The following is a 15360-nucleotide window of genomic DNA, read 5'->3' on the forward strand; positions in this document are numbered from 1 at the left end:
TAATTACCTGAAATAGAACACCAAACAATGATCGACAGGGGTAAATGCAGTCTAAAACACGGTGTATTGTTAAGTTGATGTTGAAAATCAATTAATCTTTACCATAGACTGGAACACGCAATTATTTTTACAACGCTGTGAAAGCTTAAGATATGTATTTATAGTTCTTTTGTAATAATACGAAATTTTCGGTTATTCTGGTACTTTTTTTTTTAAATTTACAAAAAATTATGATGGAGGCAGCAAAGACCTCTAAAACGTCGGCACGTTTCTACCAGACTACACGGCAACGACCCAGAAGACTCATCTTTAGACTTACAGCCGTGAGAATCTCAAATCCTACACAGAATGTGTTCTTTGGTTTTGTGTAGCCGTGTGGTCGTGCAGATGCTGACTAGTGTTATGGGAGAAGACATTGCCTCATTCTTCATCTACAATAGCACACGGTGTTACAACCCAGAAAATCACTACTCGTAAACATTAAATTTTGTAATTGTTTAAAGACTTATAAGTTACGTTTATACTGTGGTTATGTACAACATTATAGTGACGAGTCATAAACATATACATAAATATATGTTATCGTAAACGCTCGAATGTTGATTTAGCAGACAAACCTAGGTTTTATCAAACAGTGTTGGTAAAAACCTGAAAAAGAACTATTCCCGTCTTATTTCGGGGTTTTATCATTCACTGTTGGTAAAACCCCGTATTCCGCAAGAAGACGTCAAAAGTAAAAAGAAGGGTACAGATGTAACTCACTTTTTTTAATCGATGCTTTTATTCTATTTTCGGTTCTATCTAGTATAGGTGTTCAAAATTACCACCGTTAGCTTCGTGGTAAAACTGACAACGGAGATCAACTGACTAGAAGCGGTCACCAAATTTTCTGCTGTGTGTACATCTTTTTTGGGGACATTCTGTATTTTCTATATAACTAAGTAATCAGATGATTTGTTAATTAACGTCTCTGTATCACTTGAACAGCTCCATAAATATGAATTACGACTGCGTGTGACTTTAAGTTTTAATTTAACGAATAGGGGTGGTTGCCTGTCTCAAGGAACTGCTATAAATACAGCTCTACACTTTTAATTACATTCGAATACACGAAGACAATAAAATTTGCTAAAAGCAACGAAAGATAATAATGGCCTAGATGTCATGGCAATAAGTGGTTGATTTTCTCTCCTGACGTTAGGAAAATTTAAAATATATCAGTTTGAAATCTCCACTATCTTACGAAAATTCCAAATTACTTAAAATTTACCAATGTTTCTCACATTTCATACAAAACAGAGACCAGGGTGTTCTGAGTTCAAACACTTTTCGCTTCAAATCACACAAAGCAATGATAATTCATCATCGCCTATAATTGTAACTTTCACAAAACTTCTCCCTGTTCTCGAGTTGTATTTTGCCCCAAACGTAATTTAATTAACATAGATTTATGTCACAAACAACACAGCCCCAGAGTCCAAGCACATGTGACAGAGCAAATGTTTAAAACTCACCGTTCGAAAAGAAAATATGTTTACGGCTGCAATAAATTATACCTGTCACTTGTACTTGTTAACATTAAACATAATTACCAACCTCTGCTCAGAGTCGGGGGAATTAGAAAATTATGATTGATAGAAGTTTTGTAATGTAAAGCTTTCACGGGAACAAAAATTAATAAAATCTTATGTGGTTATATGCCGTGTCAGTAGGTTAAAAATCACAGACATTTCCCCATCAAGGTTATGATAAACGTTATTAAAAGTCAATGTTGGTATTGGTACACTTATATTAGACAAGTATTTTCTTTGTTACTTTCTGGATAAATGAGCACCTTAAATCCAATACATTTTTAATTATAAGATGAACCAGTCATTAGACAGAGTGTGGACTAACGCCGTCTAGCTCAGAACACGGACGTGTGATATGCTCTTGTAAATACGATAATTAACATCCGGAGTGCATAAGAGGAGAGACACTTTTGGTAGCTAAGTAAGTGTTAGTTTCCTAAGTACTGCTCCATTGAGTTAAATCACATCTACAGTTTATATAGGATCGTAACTTTTTCCGTGACAGGAATTTCTCTGCTTGTTTGCGTCTTTATAAGCTGTGTTAGGTTTCTAAAGTGACAAGACTTTTTTAGGTAGATCTTTTATAGAGAAACCCACTATAGGAACTCCCTATACCAAAAAATTAAACGCTAGAAATTAAAAAAATTACAAATAAAACAAATAGAGTAAATAAGATTTTGCAGGTCCATCGGTGTAAATCATAAATAACGTTTACAAATAAATCACAATTCAAAGTCAGTGTACGTACGGGTTGTGATTGAGAGGATTTTTAAAGGACTCCAAAATTTAATTTATGTATTAACTTTTCGTCGGGACTAATCAAAGGTCTTAAATACATAATTATAACAGGGTGAATCATTGTAACATAAAGTCGTGTTAATTCTTGCCAGAGAGAGAGAGAACTATTCTAACTATGAATAACCTCAATATAGTAGACACATGACATAAGTCTAACACTTGAGATGACAAAGTAATAAGAAAAAAAATATTATAACAGATAATTTCATTATTATATGAATTTAGATTAACCATCACTTAAGCTTACTTTCTTCATAATCATTTGGGGTATATACGATTTACTTAACAAATTACGGAAGCTGTAACTTCCGGGTAACTAATATGATTAGTTCAGCCACAATAAATTTATCCGAATGAAATGCACATTGACACCAATGAGGTATGCAAAATCACAAAGAAAACAATTAAAAAACGCTGTACTCTGAATCGCATTATACCTTTCCGTGTTTTAATCGTACAAGAAGCTTCTGCTTAATTAATTCCTTGTCTTAAAGCACAACAGTAATATTTTAAAACGTAAAATTATGTATATTTCTCTTATTTCTAATTACAATGCAGTGCAGGGAAACTGGAATAAAGCTCCACGTATTCTCGACTTTAGTACACGGGTGATGTTCTTTGCTTTACAACCGCCTGTATGATCACCGCTGGAAAAATAATTATTTTTATAAAAGCCGTAGCCGAGCAGTCTGAGGAATCATGCTTCGGACCGGTGATACGGAATGCGCGCTGGTTCGAGTCTCGGGGAAATCAATTTCTCATGAGATTTTCGACCGGTGTATGGGACCGGTGCCAACCCAGCATCGTGAGGAAATTGGGGAGCTACAATGGGTAGCGTAATCCGGTCAGGAAAGCTAGCAATGGCTGGGGGTTTGTCGTGCTGACTACACGTCACCCTATATCTGGTTGGATGATCGTTCACCTCTGCTTAGGCATGTGAACGTGAGGCCAGCAGTCAAGCTAGTCGGCTTTGGCTCTCTGGAGCTCTTACGCCACGGATTATTATTATTATTATAAAAGTCAATCAAATTTACACCTTATTGAGTAATCGTTCTGATAAACACGATTCCTCTTATCCAGTTTCGCATTGGCTTGTATCGTCTTTCGAGCCCCTCGCTGTATTTGACCAGACTTGTTTCCCACGGCCACGCCCATTCGCTTTTTCTAATTTCCCACAATTCCAACTCTACTCGCTACTGTCCTGAAGATGGTGTAAGCTGTTTCCTCTTAAACGTTGGTAACCTCAAAGACTGTATAGTGTCTTGACCCAAGATACCATTTTCACATTGAAACAATTCTGGTAGGGCAGGTTTTTCGAATTTCATTGAATACTTCTGTCCCAAGGATATGTTCAGTTACGTAAAATTTATGTTATTCTTTAAATCAAAAATACAAAAAAAAATTCACAATTCTTCCTGAATAAATAGCACACTTTAAGCTAAAAGTAAATTTGCTTTCCATTTTACAGCATTTCCATTGTGTGGTACTTTTTTGGAAACCAAAAGCTAGGACCGTATTTTTATAATTGCTATTTTTAAAATTTCCAACATGTAAAATATGTTTTAATTTCAAATTCGTGTGTAATTTATCCATAGTATTTGTCACTTACGAGGAACGACTATGTAGCAAATTCATGTAATATTTTCATAGACGCACAAAGGGTAGGTAATTAAAAGAGAACTTTTGAATCCAAGTTGCATTTTGCTGAAACAGACAAAAACCTCATTTTTCATGACTAATATTTCTCTCTATAAAGAAACAAATTAGGCGAGTAATACGAAAAGTTCTTTTTTGCACGTAATGCAATTAGATGTTCTGTGGCAACCATAACCCCTAACAGATTCCCAGTTTAGGTCATATAAAGTTTCTTTTCACTTTAGAAGCATAAACGTGTTACATACTACACCCTGCAATATCGGACTCAGGTCTGTTGAGACTTCACATCCATTTTCTGCATCGCTTTACTAAGTATACAAATCAATTCCATTTGTACAGAAGTACCAGTTCTGTATATCTTGTCTGTTCAATTTAGTAACATTTCTTTCCGTGGTGTCTGCCATTTTTGTTTGCAGTGATAATATCCAGTTAGATCTTTAATATCTGTTATTAATCTAAAACAAATCCTAAGCCGTTTCTCAAAATGTCGTCCCTTACTGCATAAATGTACCAATGACATTTTTCTTCTTATCTTCCCAATTTCATATTCCATATGAAAATAGGAGAACTACTATTTCTCATTAAAATTATAATTTTGTCTTTTACCTCACTTACAGTTTAACATTTTCACTGTATCAAATATTCTTATTATCAAGTTCTATCACTATTTTATTTTTGCAGCATAGTCACCTTGTTAAAAAAATTTATATCCTGACTTAGCTTAAGAAACTTGTTTTTTTTACTTAATTTTAAAGTAATTATTTTGTAATGAATGGGATATATTTATTTAAAATCCACCAATTCCTTTATATTATTTATTTATATAATCATGTTACCAGCTAATAGTAATTCTAATTCTAGAATGTTGGTATTAATTATATGTATTTAAGTGATTTATTTCGAAAACACAATCCAAAATTCCTACTTAAGTTTCTCTCCTTAAAGTACGACCCACTTTTAGTTCTATTTTGTGGTTTACGTAAAGTAAATGGTACATTAAGATTGATCACACGAAATGCATCTGGTTCAACGTGTGATATGACATAGGAACACGATCGGGCTGGGATATATCACTGTTATAAACAATAAATCCCGAAGAACAACATAGCCTATTCCCAGGACTAATCAACTGAGGTACTTCAACACTAAGTGTGTTAAGCCTTTTGTTTCTAAACACTCACAGTTATTAATTAAATACTTTATAATAGCAGGTAAACATGTACCTTAACACTAATAAACACTGTCGATCAGATTTTCCCTTATCCGTGGTCTCTTTATTAAACTACACCTAGTCTGATGTATGAACGGCTGACTGACAAGTCATTCACTGCGACATTATGATTTAATTGAGGACATGTTCCTGAGTGGGTGAGGGTTCGAGGTAATCATGGTAAGAGGACCTGTAGAGAGGACAAAAAACGCTTAATCATGTCAATCAGTGTCTGGAAATATAGCGCAAATTTAGGTTTCCCTTATAAAGCAATAGAGTAACGAATAAATATCTCTCACCAGAAAACAAATAATACCGGTTCCCTTGTACCATCACTCGTGATACTTCCGTGTTACCAGACATGTAATTTTTATTAAATTATGGATGGCTGTCTTCTGGGATTTTGCATCCAGTAGTTTGGTAAATATTAACTTATGTTTCAGAGATGAAATAAACACATCGATCGAGGCAGTTAACCACCTCTGAAACGTCGGTCAATATCTATAGGGCCACACTAATAAATATCCCAGAAGACAGACATCCAGAATTTAATAAATTTTTACGAAATTATACTCTATGTAGTTTAAATAAATAGTCAACCCAAAATTTTATATCACCCATATTTTAAATTACAACTTTCCAGGAGTCAGTAATGAGTTAATTATTTGAATGAACGATACGTCTATTTATAATTATCTATTCCGAATGTCTGAAACAAGGAGTTTCTTTATCATAAATATTATTTTATTATTTATTTAAATTTATTATTTAGAGTATGAAATTAGGAATGTCCCACAAAACAAAGAGAGACTTGAATTAAATGGGGCATCATCTGCTGGCTTATGCCGATATTTATTAACTGGGCATATCATAAACAAAAACACAAATTTCATTGCGTGCAAGTAAAGGGAAAGAAAGGTAAGTACATGTTCATATCTCGTCATCAAAGAGACAAAATTATCGTATAAAAGTAGCTAAAAATCCATTGAAAATGTGACAAAATTAAAATATTTTTGACAGTAACAAATAAAAATTGCTTTTACACAGAATGTTTGTTACTATGCAGTTCAGTGTTCTGTTTTTCGTCTACTTTCTAAAACAGTTTCGAATAAAACAACGAAATATTTTATCATTTTTGCACGTCATATATCGCATTAAGGGATGAGAACAGACTTAGATACTGAGGGGTATATTTGGATCTGAGAGGCAATTGACCTTCAAATTCATTAAAGGCGGGGTATTTCTTGACTAGCTGAGCGCAGGTTCACAAGAAAGACTACTTCTTCAAGATAGTTATGAATGACAGAATGGTGGATGGAGGAAGATTACTTGGTATTATAAATAATTCTGTTTGTAAAAATAATGTGCACATCCAACTGAAGTATCACTAAAATTACGTTGCCACTGCAGGACTCAATGCAAATTGTAAATTACCCTACATAGCACGCAAACCACTAATGAGCTGAAATAGGTTTAAAACAATGCACGAAGGGAATTTTAAAACACAGCCATCCCCTTTTTCACTAATTAAAGCAGAATTTAATCCAGTGAACACTGATTAAAAACCCTGCAAAATGTTAATTATGCTTAATAATAACCTATAATTATGCAAAGCAGTTGTAATTTATAATGTATATTTTATCATGTGTGAGATTTTAAACTTTACTGAAATTCATTCGATATATCGAACATGATATAATGCTGTAATAGTAAACAGTAGTGTGTTACACATAGGAGGTTTTGGTTTGAATTCTCGATCTGAGGGCCGTTTGATGTTTTTCGTAGTTTTCCTTAACGTGTCAAAGAATTATAACTTAAAAACAGCCCACAACTGCTTCCTTTCATCTCAAATCCCACAGAATTAAATGAAAAAGGCCCTAATCTTCCATTCGAAGTTAAATACAGCTAAAAAGGTCTTAAATGCGGCATGAAACAGTAACGTACAGAAACCGAATGACTAATGATTTAACTATTCCGAAATCATCGTAAAAGAAAAATAAACATGGCAAACGAAACAACCTTAAAAATTAGTAGCGAAAGTTATAAACGTCTTAGATTCTTCTCTCTAACAGCAGCATGACGTGGCTTCAGTGTCAGAAGTATTTATCCATATGATATGAAATCGTTTCAATAATATTCATATGAATGTATAACGAATTGTTCATAAAAACTTGCAACGGACCATAACTTGAGTCAATATAAATTATTACTATACTGAGAAATTTGCCCCACGACTCTTGCATCCGGAATATTCGCATGCTCAACACTGTTTTGCGTAGAAGACACAGAACACATCCTTTACCAAATACCATAAGAGGAATCTAAGAAGTTGAAGTCAGGTGATCTTGAAGACAAGGCAATGGTTCACTAGGGATAAGATATTTGTAGTGACAAAGTTCCTCAAGAATTTTGATTACGTACTAGACCAACACGAAGCCAAGCGGAAAGTATGTAAACTCACTGAAATTAAGGGTAAACTTTGGGTATATACATTATAAGCGTTAGCACAAACTTGAATTCGCAGTTTAAATAAAAAAAATTAAAATTTTTAACTGTTGATTATGTTCATAATTATTCTGCGTGCGTTTTCCAAATGTTTTTGGCATCCTTGGAGGCTACTTTTAGTAAATTTCTACACAATTATGGAGGATATCATCCGCTCTACAGTTAAATTGACTAACAACTTTTTTAGTTGATTCCATTCATAGTCTACACAAATACGCTGAAACTATAGGAACAGTAGATATATCACAGTTAAATTTCGTGCTATTATTATTTAACCGCGCAACTTTGAAATCAGAAAAATAAGTGAATCGAACATAAAACAACAGTGGAAATGAAATATGTTATTCGATATCAAATATAATATAAAACGTAGGGTATTCAATGTATTATTAAAATTAACAAACTTTGTTTTCGCCTACATATTTATATATCAGTGGTTTCCAAAAGGTTTACCGTAGACACCGTACAAATATGCCACAGATATATAAACACCCTAATTTTTAAAATTATTATTGTCATAAAAACTGTTTTAATTTACACATATCTCTCTTCATATCATTCAAAAATAATGATAGATAACGTCATAGGAATAACACGGGATATTAAATATGTGCTCATTTTTCCATCAGTAAAAACCGTTTAAACATTTGTTTAAGTGTGTTCAAAAAACGTGTTCCGTTATTTTGAAACATCAAGCATTTAAGTATTAAATATTCACAAGCAGGGTTCTAATTCTAGACGCGTAAACTATAGCATAACAATAATGACAAGGTTATGTAAAAGGGAAATTATTTTCAGATGTTACTCCTGCTTCGTATCTCAGCAAAGAAACCGGCTATCCTGACAGGTTTCTTGAAAGCGTCGTTAAATTATAAATAAATACATATTTGCATGTCTTGCACAGCGACCTTCCTCTTTAACGTAAAATGAATATGGATATTAGTCCATATCTTCTTTAATACTGGAATTTAGAGACTACAAAGCAGAAACACAGCATGGACCTCCATAAGCAACAACTCTCAGACTTTCTTACAAATACCGTAATCAGTGTTTTCCTTTACTCCATATCCCCGTTGCATTTTAAACACCAAAACTGAAATATGACACGCATGTTTTAAAATAAACAATTCATGTTACAACACACATAATTCACACAGTTATATTAAATGTATAAACCCATAAATTGGCCCATTTCACTTTGCCACTATCAGGTTTGTGTAACCATTCATTAAACTATTAATGGTTAAATTTAATTTCACTTTAGAATTGTTATTGCATTAATAAATTACATTACACGAATTCCACATGAATTTAAAATGAGTTCAGACGGCGTACTCAGGCAGTCAGTTTAGGGACATTGGTCAAAGAAGTTCTCTGTACATGCGTGACGGACATCGGCTATTATATTAGCAGTTGATTAAGAATCTTTTAGCTACAAAATATGTATGTGTATTTCACTGTGGGACCGAACTTTGAAATCGAGTAAGTCAACTTTGCAGTCGGAAAGGTGTAGATTTCAAATTATGGCACAGAGACCAAATGCCTTAAATTCGTACCTAAATTTGACCAAGACCGCTTAATTCCATTTCGTTCCAAATTCAGTATTTAGTCATCCTCAGCTCGTTAAATGAGACACAATAAAATTTTAGTTCATTTTGCCCTCGATATCCGAGGGCTTTAAATAATCCCTCTTCTTGCAAAAAGTATCTAAGAGTTGAATGGATTCTAGCGTTCTTAATTTCAGTGCGCACTTCCTCGAAGTAGCAAAACACAGTTTCCACTTTCATAATGACGCTCGTTTTTCAGCTTCAAAGTTAGCAATAATCTTCAATTTCATTTCCAAAATCGTGACTGGTCTTGGCCTCTTAGCTCCCTTATTTGACTGTGCAAACACGGGACACTGATTTCATCCTCAATATGAATAAGTAACAAAAGAACGTCATTGTTCTGTTGGCTTTTGAACCAGCGGAAGTCCTGCCTCAAGACAGAGGCGCTCATCGCGACATAGTGCCTTGGCTGCCATATTTTCCGATACCGGGCAATTGGAAACTTGACGGCGGATATGGGAACTAAGGTGTTAAATGATAATAGACGGTTATGAGAAACGACGCATTCAGATAACGGGGCTTTCTGCATTTAGTTTTAAAATGCATTACATGGGATTTTAAGTCTTTGACAGGATTTGATGTTCATTTATTATAGTTTCAAATATAGAACATTTTAAAACAGGTAATAAACGGTAAAGGAGTAAATATACCGGGGTACTTCAATTTCTGACAAATTTAATACGTATGTTCCATTAACTCGTCATTCCTCTTCACCAAAATAAGAGAGTTGTTAACAGCAGTTAATGTCATTAAAGTGGAAGAAGTAAGCTAGACATTATACCGGATGATACAAAAAAATGGTTCTTTTATTTGGTTAAAAAGGAGTATTTTACATTCAAATTACCCGCTTTCTAAAATTGCCTAACGAATCAATAGCAGAGGAGACAGAAAGCGCCACTGCGAACTCTTACAGTTTCCCACAAAACATGGCACTGAATATGAATAAAACTCCTACCCGTAGCTACGGGCTGGAAGAGTGTGTTTCCATCCCCAGTGGAGGCAGAGTGTTTTTCCATCTAGTCTCTACGTCCAGCCTTTTGTCCAATAGGTACCGGGGTCGTTTCCTGGGGGTAAAGCGAGGCCGAGGCGTGATGCTGACCACTCACCCCCATCTAGTGCCGAGGTCAAGAATGAGTAGGAGCTATACTCCTCGCCTCCAAGCACCTATAAGTTGTATAGTGGGGGAAACTTTACCAGTAATTTTAACATTGAAAGCAAAAAAAAAAACATTTTCGGTAAGAAAACCATGTAAATGAACATATCTCTCTGCGCACGTAATAAGGCATGTTTTATAAAAATGCGCTACATTTAAATCTTAATAACCTTTAGTTTTTACATTTAAAAATCAGTTTCTTGCGCCAAAATATATAAGTACTGGCAAAAATTATCAACAGTTTGATAAACTCTACTGCATAAAATTAGTTTTGTGCAATACGTAGATAATCGCATTTCTTTAAATACAGACTTTACTGAAAATTTCGAACAGAAATTATAGATCTTGGCGATGTAAATATTTTACACTGCTCCCTACTACATATTTCAAAACCGGTAAATATGAGTTCACATAAGTAGCCCCATTTGAACAGATTGTAGAACCCGTGATATTTTCCTAACTCTGGATGCTCCAGAAGAAGTCCTTGGACGGTGAGGAGAAATCTCAATACCCTGATAGGACAAATGTGTTACCCCATACTCCATTTAAGTTTAAATATAATTTAGAAACTAGGCTACGTTCCACTTGAGGCTGTGAAAGAGGAAAGGTGGTCGACCGATAAAAACTAAAATCAAATTTCCCCAGTTTTTAGCGTATAATTCTAACATGACTTTTGTCGAAACCCGTTAAATGGTTCTGTGAATGAAATATACTAACGGACTTAAGGATTTTCACAAATTCAGTAACACTGACTAGGAACGCACTTCTTCCCATACAGCTTTTGTAAAAATTATCTAATTAAAAACAATACAGATTACTAAAATAATACAGAGGCAAACAAAAAACCCGAAAAGAACATAATTTAAAACACTATATTTTACACACATCCCAGGACCCAACAGTGGTTGAATCACAAAAAATAAACATTTTAAACAATATAAATACAAATACACACTCATTACCAAATATAACAACTTCTTGACAGACAAACTATTCGATTATAAAACTCACTCAGTAGTTACCACCAAATATTGGTATATCAGAATTCTAATGTTTTTTTTTTTGTTTTTTGGCATCAAAATTTTTTTACCAGAAAAATATAACATATTCTTCTACGACTTTTAATTTATTTCTAGGGACCATAACGAATTTCATGCCAAAACAAGGGTGAGATAATTTACTAGGGCACATGTACCTAAGTCACATGACGTACAGTATCGCAGCGGAACAAATATACATAAATACAATTATGTAGTTATTGGTCTCCATGGATACAGCTCGTCATTTACTAATTATTATAGTTCTAAAATAGTTTAAATACGACTGTTAACTTAAACACAACTAATACTGGCTTATCCAAATAATTCTTAATGATTTGTTTTGCACCTCCACAGTGTCACTGTTATAAAGTTCAGTCTTTGAAATTCTTTTATGAAAACGTATGACGTTTACTGCAAACACCAATAGCGTTAGTCAATTTTACAGGGTTCTGATGACAGTGTGTTAAACTTGGAATTAATAAATTCTCGGACTTTGTCCACCGTCTGGTATTCAAAAGAACACAACGTTTTGTAAACTTCGTCTGTTTCCGTCCTTCGGTGAAAAGAGAGGGGGTCACGTACTCAGTTGGGCCCATTAGAAAGAACTAACCTTAGTCACTGGGTCTAGTGATTAAGGTTAGACTAATAGTGTTGCTTTGTAACAACTATTGCCTATTGATTTAAAAATAAACTATTTATATGCTAAAACACAAATGTACGCAGAAAAACAGAGAAAAACACAAGAGGTGTATATTATTTTAATGAATGTGGGTGTTACTGAGTTCATAATTACATAACGCTACTTTATAATATAAAGTTTCGCTTTGCATAGCTCCACAAAACACGGGTAAGATCTGAAACTACATATTAGAATTAAATCAAGTTACCAGTAAAAAGTACAATGATTTTAACCAATAATATTTATATTACATGCAATAATTTAAACGTTTGTAAAATATGTTTCAAAATAGAATTCTTAATGTATTCCAAAATAATTATCGTGGAGTTTCTATGTTATGTTTAATTGTAATGATTTATTTATTTTGAACGTTTGAAAGGTGTGAATACTAACTATTAAATAATCAAATAACATTCTCGTCCTGCAATTTTAGCGTTACACATTAGCAACGTTTCTCACGTGATTCCTTGTTTATTTTACGACGACTTATCAACCACAGATGGTACTCACCGAGCAGAGCTGTGGCTATTAGGAGCACCAGCGAATGCATTATGACCATACTGCGGTTCTTACATGCACTGAGTCAGAACAATGCATCCCGGTAACAATCAACACTGTCGCAACAATTTCACCCAGCGCTGCCAGCGGATCGCACCCACAAACTGACAAGCATGCCACCCGCACGACACTACACTATCGAGTTGTTTGACGTCACGAGCGACTTCCGCACCACCCCGCGGAATATTTTCGCACGCGCATGCGTCAGTTGGTTTCTTTTATAAAAGACACCGTTAACTGACAGTTAATTAGAAAAGTTAAAAATTAGCGCGTTTCCAGACAGTAACTGATTACCGTCATAAATTGTCCTTAAACTTTTCCGTCTTGTTACCAAGATACAAACTTTGCGTTGACGTGCTAATAAAACCCTTTCTCAACATGACGCTTCTTAGCTCAAGGCAACATCCGCGTATGTCCGGTAATTATCAATCGAATTTGATCGTAGGAAACGTATAGCTGTCCGATTTGTCACTTCAAACAACCAGTATCATGCTTTAACGGCTATGTGATGATGTGTCACCTGCAGTGTAAGAAATAAATATCAGCTTGAGATTACAGCTCTAAGAAGAATGTTTTAAATCGAAAAGGAAAGCAATGTAATAAAACTGCATAAGTAGCTTCACGCTTTGTCGTCTTCACCTAATATACACATTTTAAATCCCTGATAGGGCAGACTAGAGATCGGAGACTCAGACCGCAGCTGACATTTCAGTTAATTGGGTCGTGACAACTGAACTAGATTGACCTGGATCATGTAGACCCTATCTAAGCTAACTGAACCCAGAAGGCTCTAGTCTTTACTGACGTCGGGCCACAAACCCTAAGCATTTAAGTTCGCTTCACGGTTGCGCTGTCCAGAAAACCCGTTGTATAATTATCCTTTCAGAGATGCTATTTGAACTACACTTAAAGACCATCCATATGGCTATGTAGGCTATAAATGTTAATTCTTCCGTAATGTTAATTTTATTTAATACAGCTATCATCTTACGAGATCATATGAGAAATACTTCTATATTGTCCGATAATGATTCGATAGATGAAATAATAATTTACAGTTAATTAAGCTTCTGCCCAATGTTATCCCATCAATCTTTTACAAAACATATATATAATTACAAACAGGTAGATTAGCGGTATTGGGTTCAACATCTGAACAGGCTCCTAGTTATTCTTTTAAAAATATTTACCTTTAACTAACTGTTCACAGTCAAAGGTATACATGTTTACGTATATTCGCGATCTATACATTCCAAGAAATTTGCAACACTTGCTAATTTTAAAGGCTCTAAATGAGAATATAGACGCTTCCGAACCAGTTGCTCAAAAAAGTCTTATATCCGCCACAAGGATAAGTCATCATAATACTTTAAACTTGCTTACATCTCCATAATTTGTTTCCGTACAATCAATTACATCCACTTCTCATGTTTCCCAAACAGTCTCTTTCCATGAGGATTTTCAGTTAAACCAATATAGATATTGTTCTTCCGTAAGTACTCAACGTCGCTCTCGCCTTAAGATAAGCGATTTAGTTTGAAATTAATTTCTCCAGTTGGTAATATTAAGCATAGGGCTTAGTTAAAAATATAACACCAATTCAATATAACGCACACGCGATACAGAGATTTTTAATACTGCTTATGTCTAAATCGTCGCTCTAAAATTGCCATTCAGCTAGAAAGTTAATTAACTCTGACGACATTTCTGGAGAATTTCTTTGTTTATTTCTTTCTTTATGGAAGGTTCCTGAGCTTCCAGAACAACACATTGAACATGTTTCAGTGATAAAATCCTGTTTCACTAGTGTGCTGAACGACCTGAGAAAGGTTAATACTATTACGTTCATCAATAAAAATGTACTAACAATTTTGGAGTGTCGGATTGAGTTATATCTTATAAGGTTACAGAAACGTGTTAAAAACCCCAGGTAGTAACGAAAGAAAACAAAAATACCCTTAAACTTTATATTATTGACACCGGGTGTCTAAACGTCTTCCTCAAAAGTAGTATATGTAAACATATATACATAACAAAAACAGTCAAGAATATTTAAAAGAAATAAAAGTATTCAAAACCTGACAGAGTAATTAAGAAATAGTATATACTTCTGAATTTTATTTCATCCAGACGTGTAACACCAAAAAGAAAGTAAGACATTAAGATTATTCAGTATTCAGGAAGAGGAATTATAAAAATACTCGAAAAACTAAACCCTCCCCTCAAAACAATGGCATTTTATACCCATAGAAATGTAACAGAGATTCCTGTCTAATAGGTACTGGGGTGACTTCTTCAGAAATAAAGCAGGCGGAGCATGAAACTGACTATTTACATCCATTCATTGTCGAGGTTAAGATATGCGAGGTTATACCTCCACGCCTCCATCCATCCGCATTGCGTTGTGTTTAGTTAAGAGTCGGAAAAAGGCATGAAAATCATTTTCTCAAGCCACTATTTCTTACTGCATATTTCCGAGTGCATGTCCGGCAGATAAAATGTTCTGAACTATAAACTGACAGATTAACGCCCCGAAAGCAAACACGGTTACCAATACCGCATCCTTCGCTTTCACAGATACAA

At 34.4% G+C, this 15360-nt stretch overlaps 1 protein-coding gene across 3 annotated transcripts in view; it reads right to left on the reverse strand.

Moving 5' to 3' along the window:
- The window catches only part of LOC110828737 (uncharacterized), a 188457-nt gene extending 175553 nt beyond the window's left edge, over positions 1–12904 (reverse strand). For 2 of the 3 annotated variants that reach the window (XM_022061720.2, XM_087358237.1), the window contains exon 1: positions 12730–12904. In XM_022061720.2, coding sequence (XP_021917412.1) covers positions 12730–12778 — 49 coding nt within the window. In that variant the 5' untranslated portion in view covers positions 12779–12904. The remainder of the gene's footprint in view (positions 1–12729) is intronic. The other variant, XM_022061719.2, reaches the window with a different exon arrangement.
- Positions 12905–15360: the final 2456 nt, after the last annotated feature.

The sequence above is a fragment of the Zootermopsis nevadensis genome, unplaced genomic scaffold (assembly GCF_977971745.1).
Source record: "Zootermopsis nevadensis isolate Lab colony 2312 unplaced genomic scaffold, Znev_1.0 Znev_ptg000029l, whole genome shotgun sequence".
Taxonomy (NCBI): domain Eukaryota; kingdom Metazoa; phylum Arthropoda; class Insecta; order Blattodea; family Termopsidae; genus Zootermopsis; species Zootermopsis nevadensis.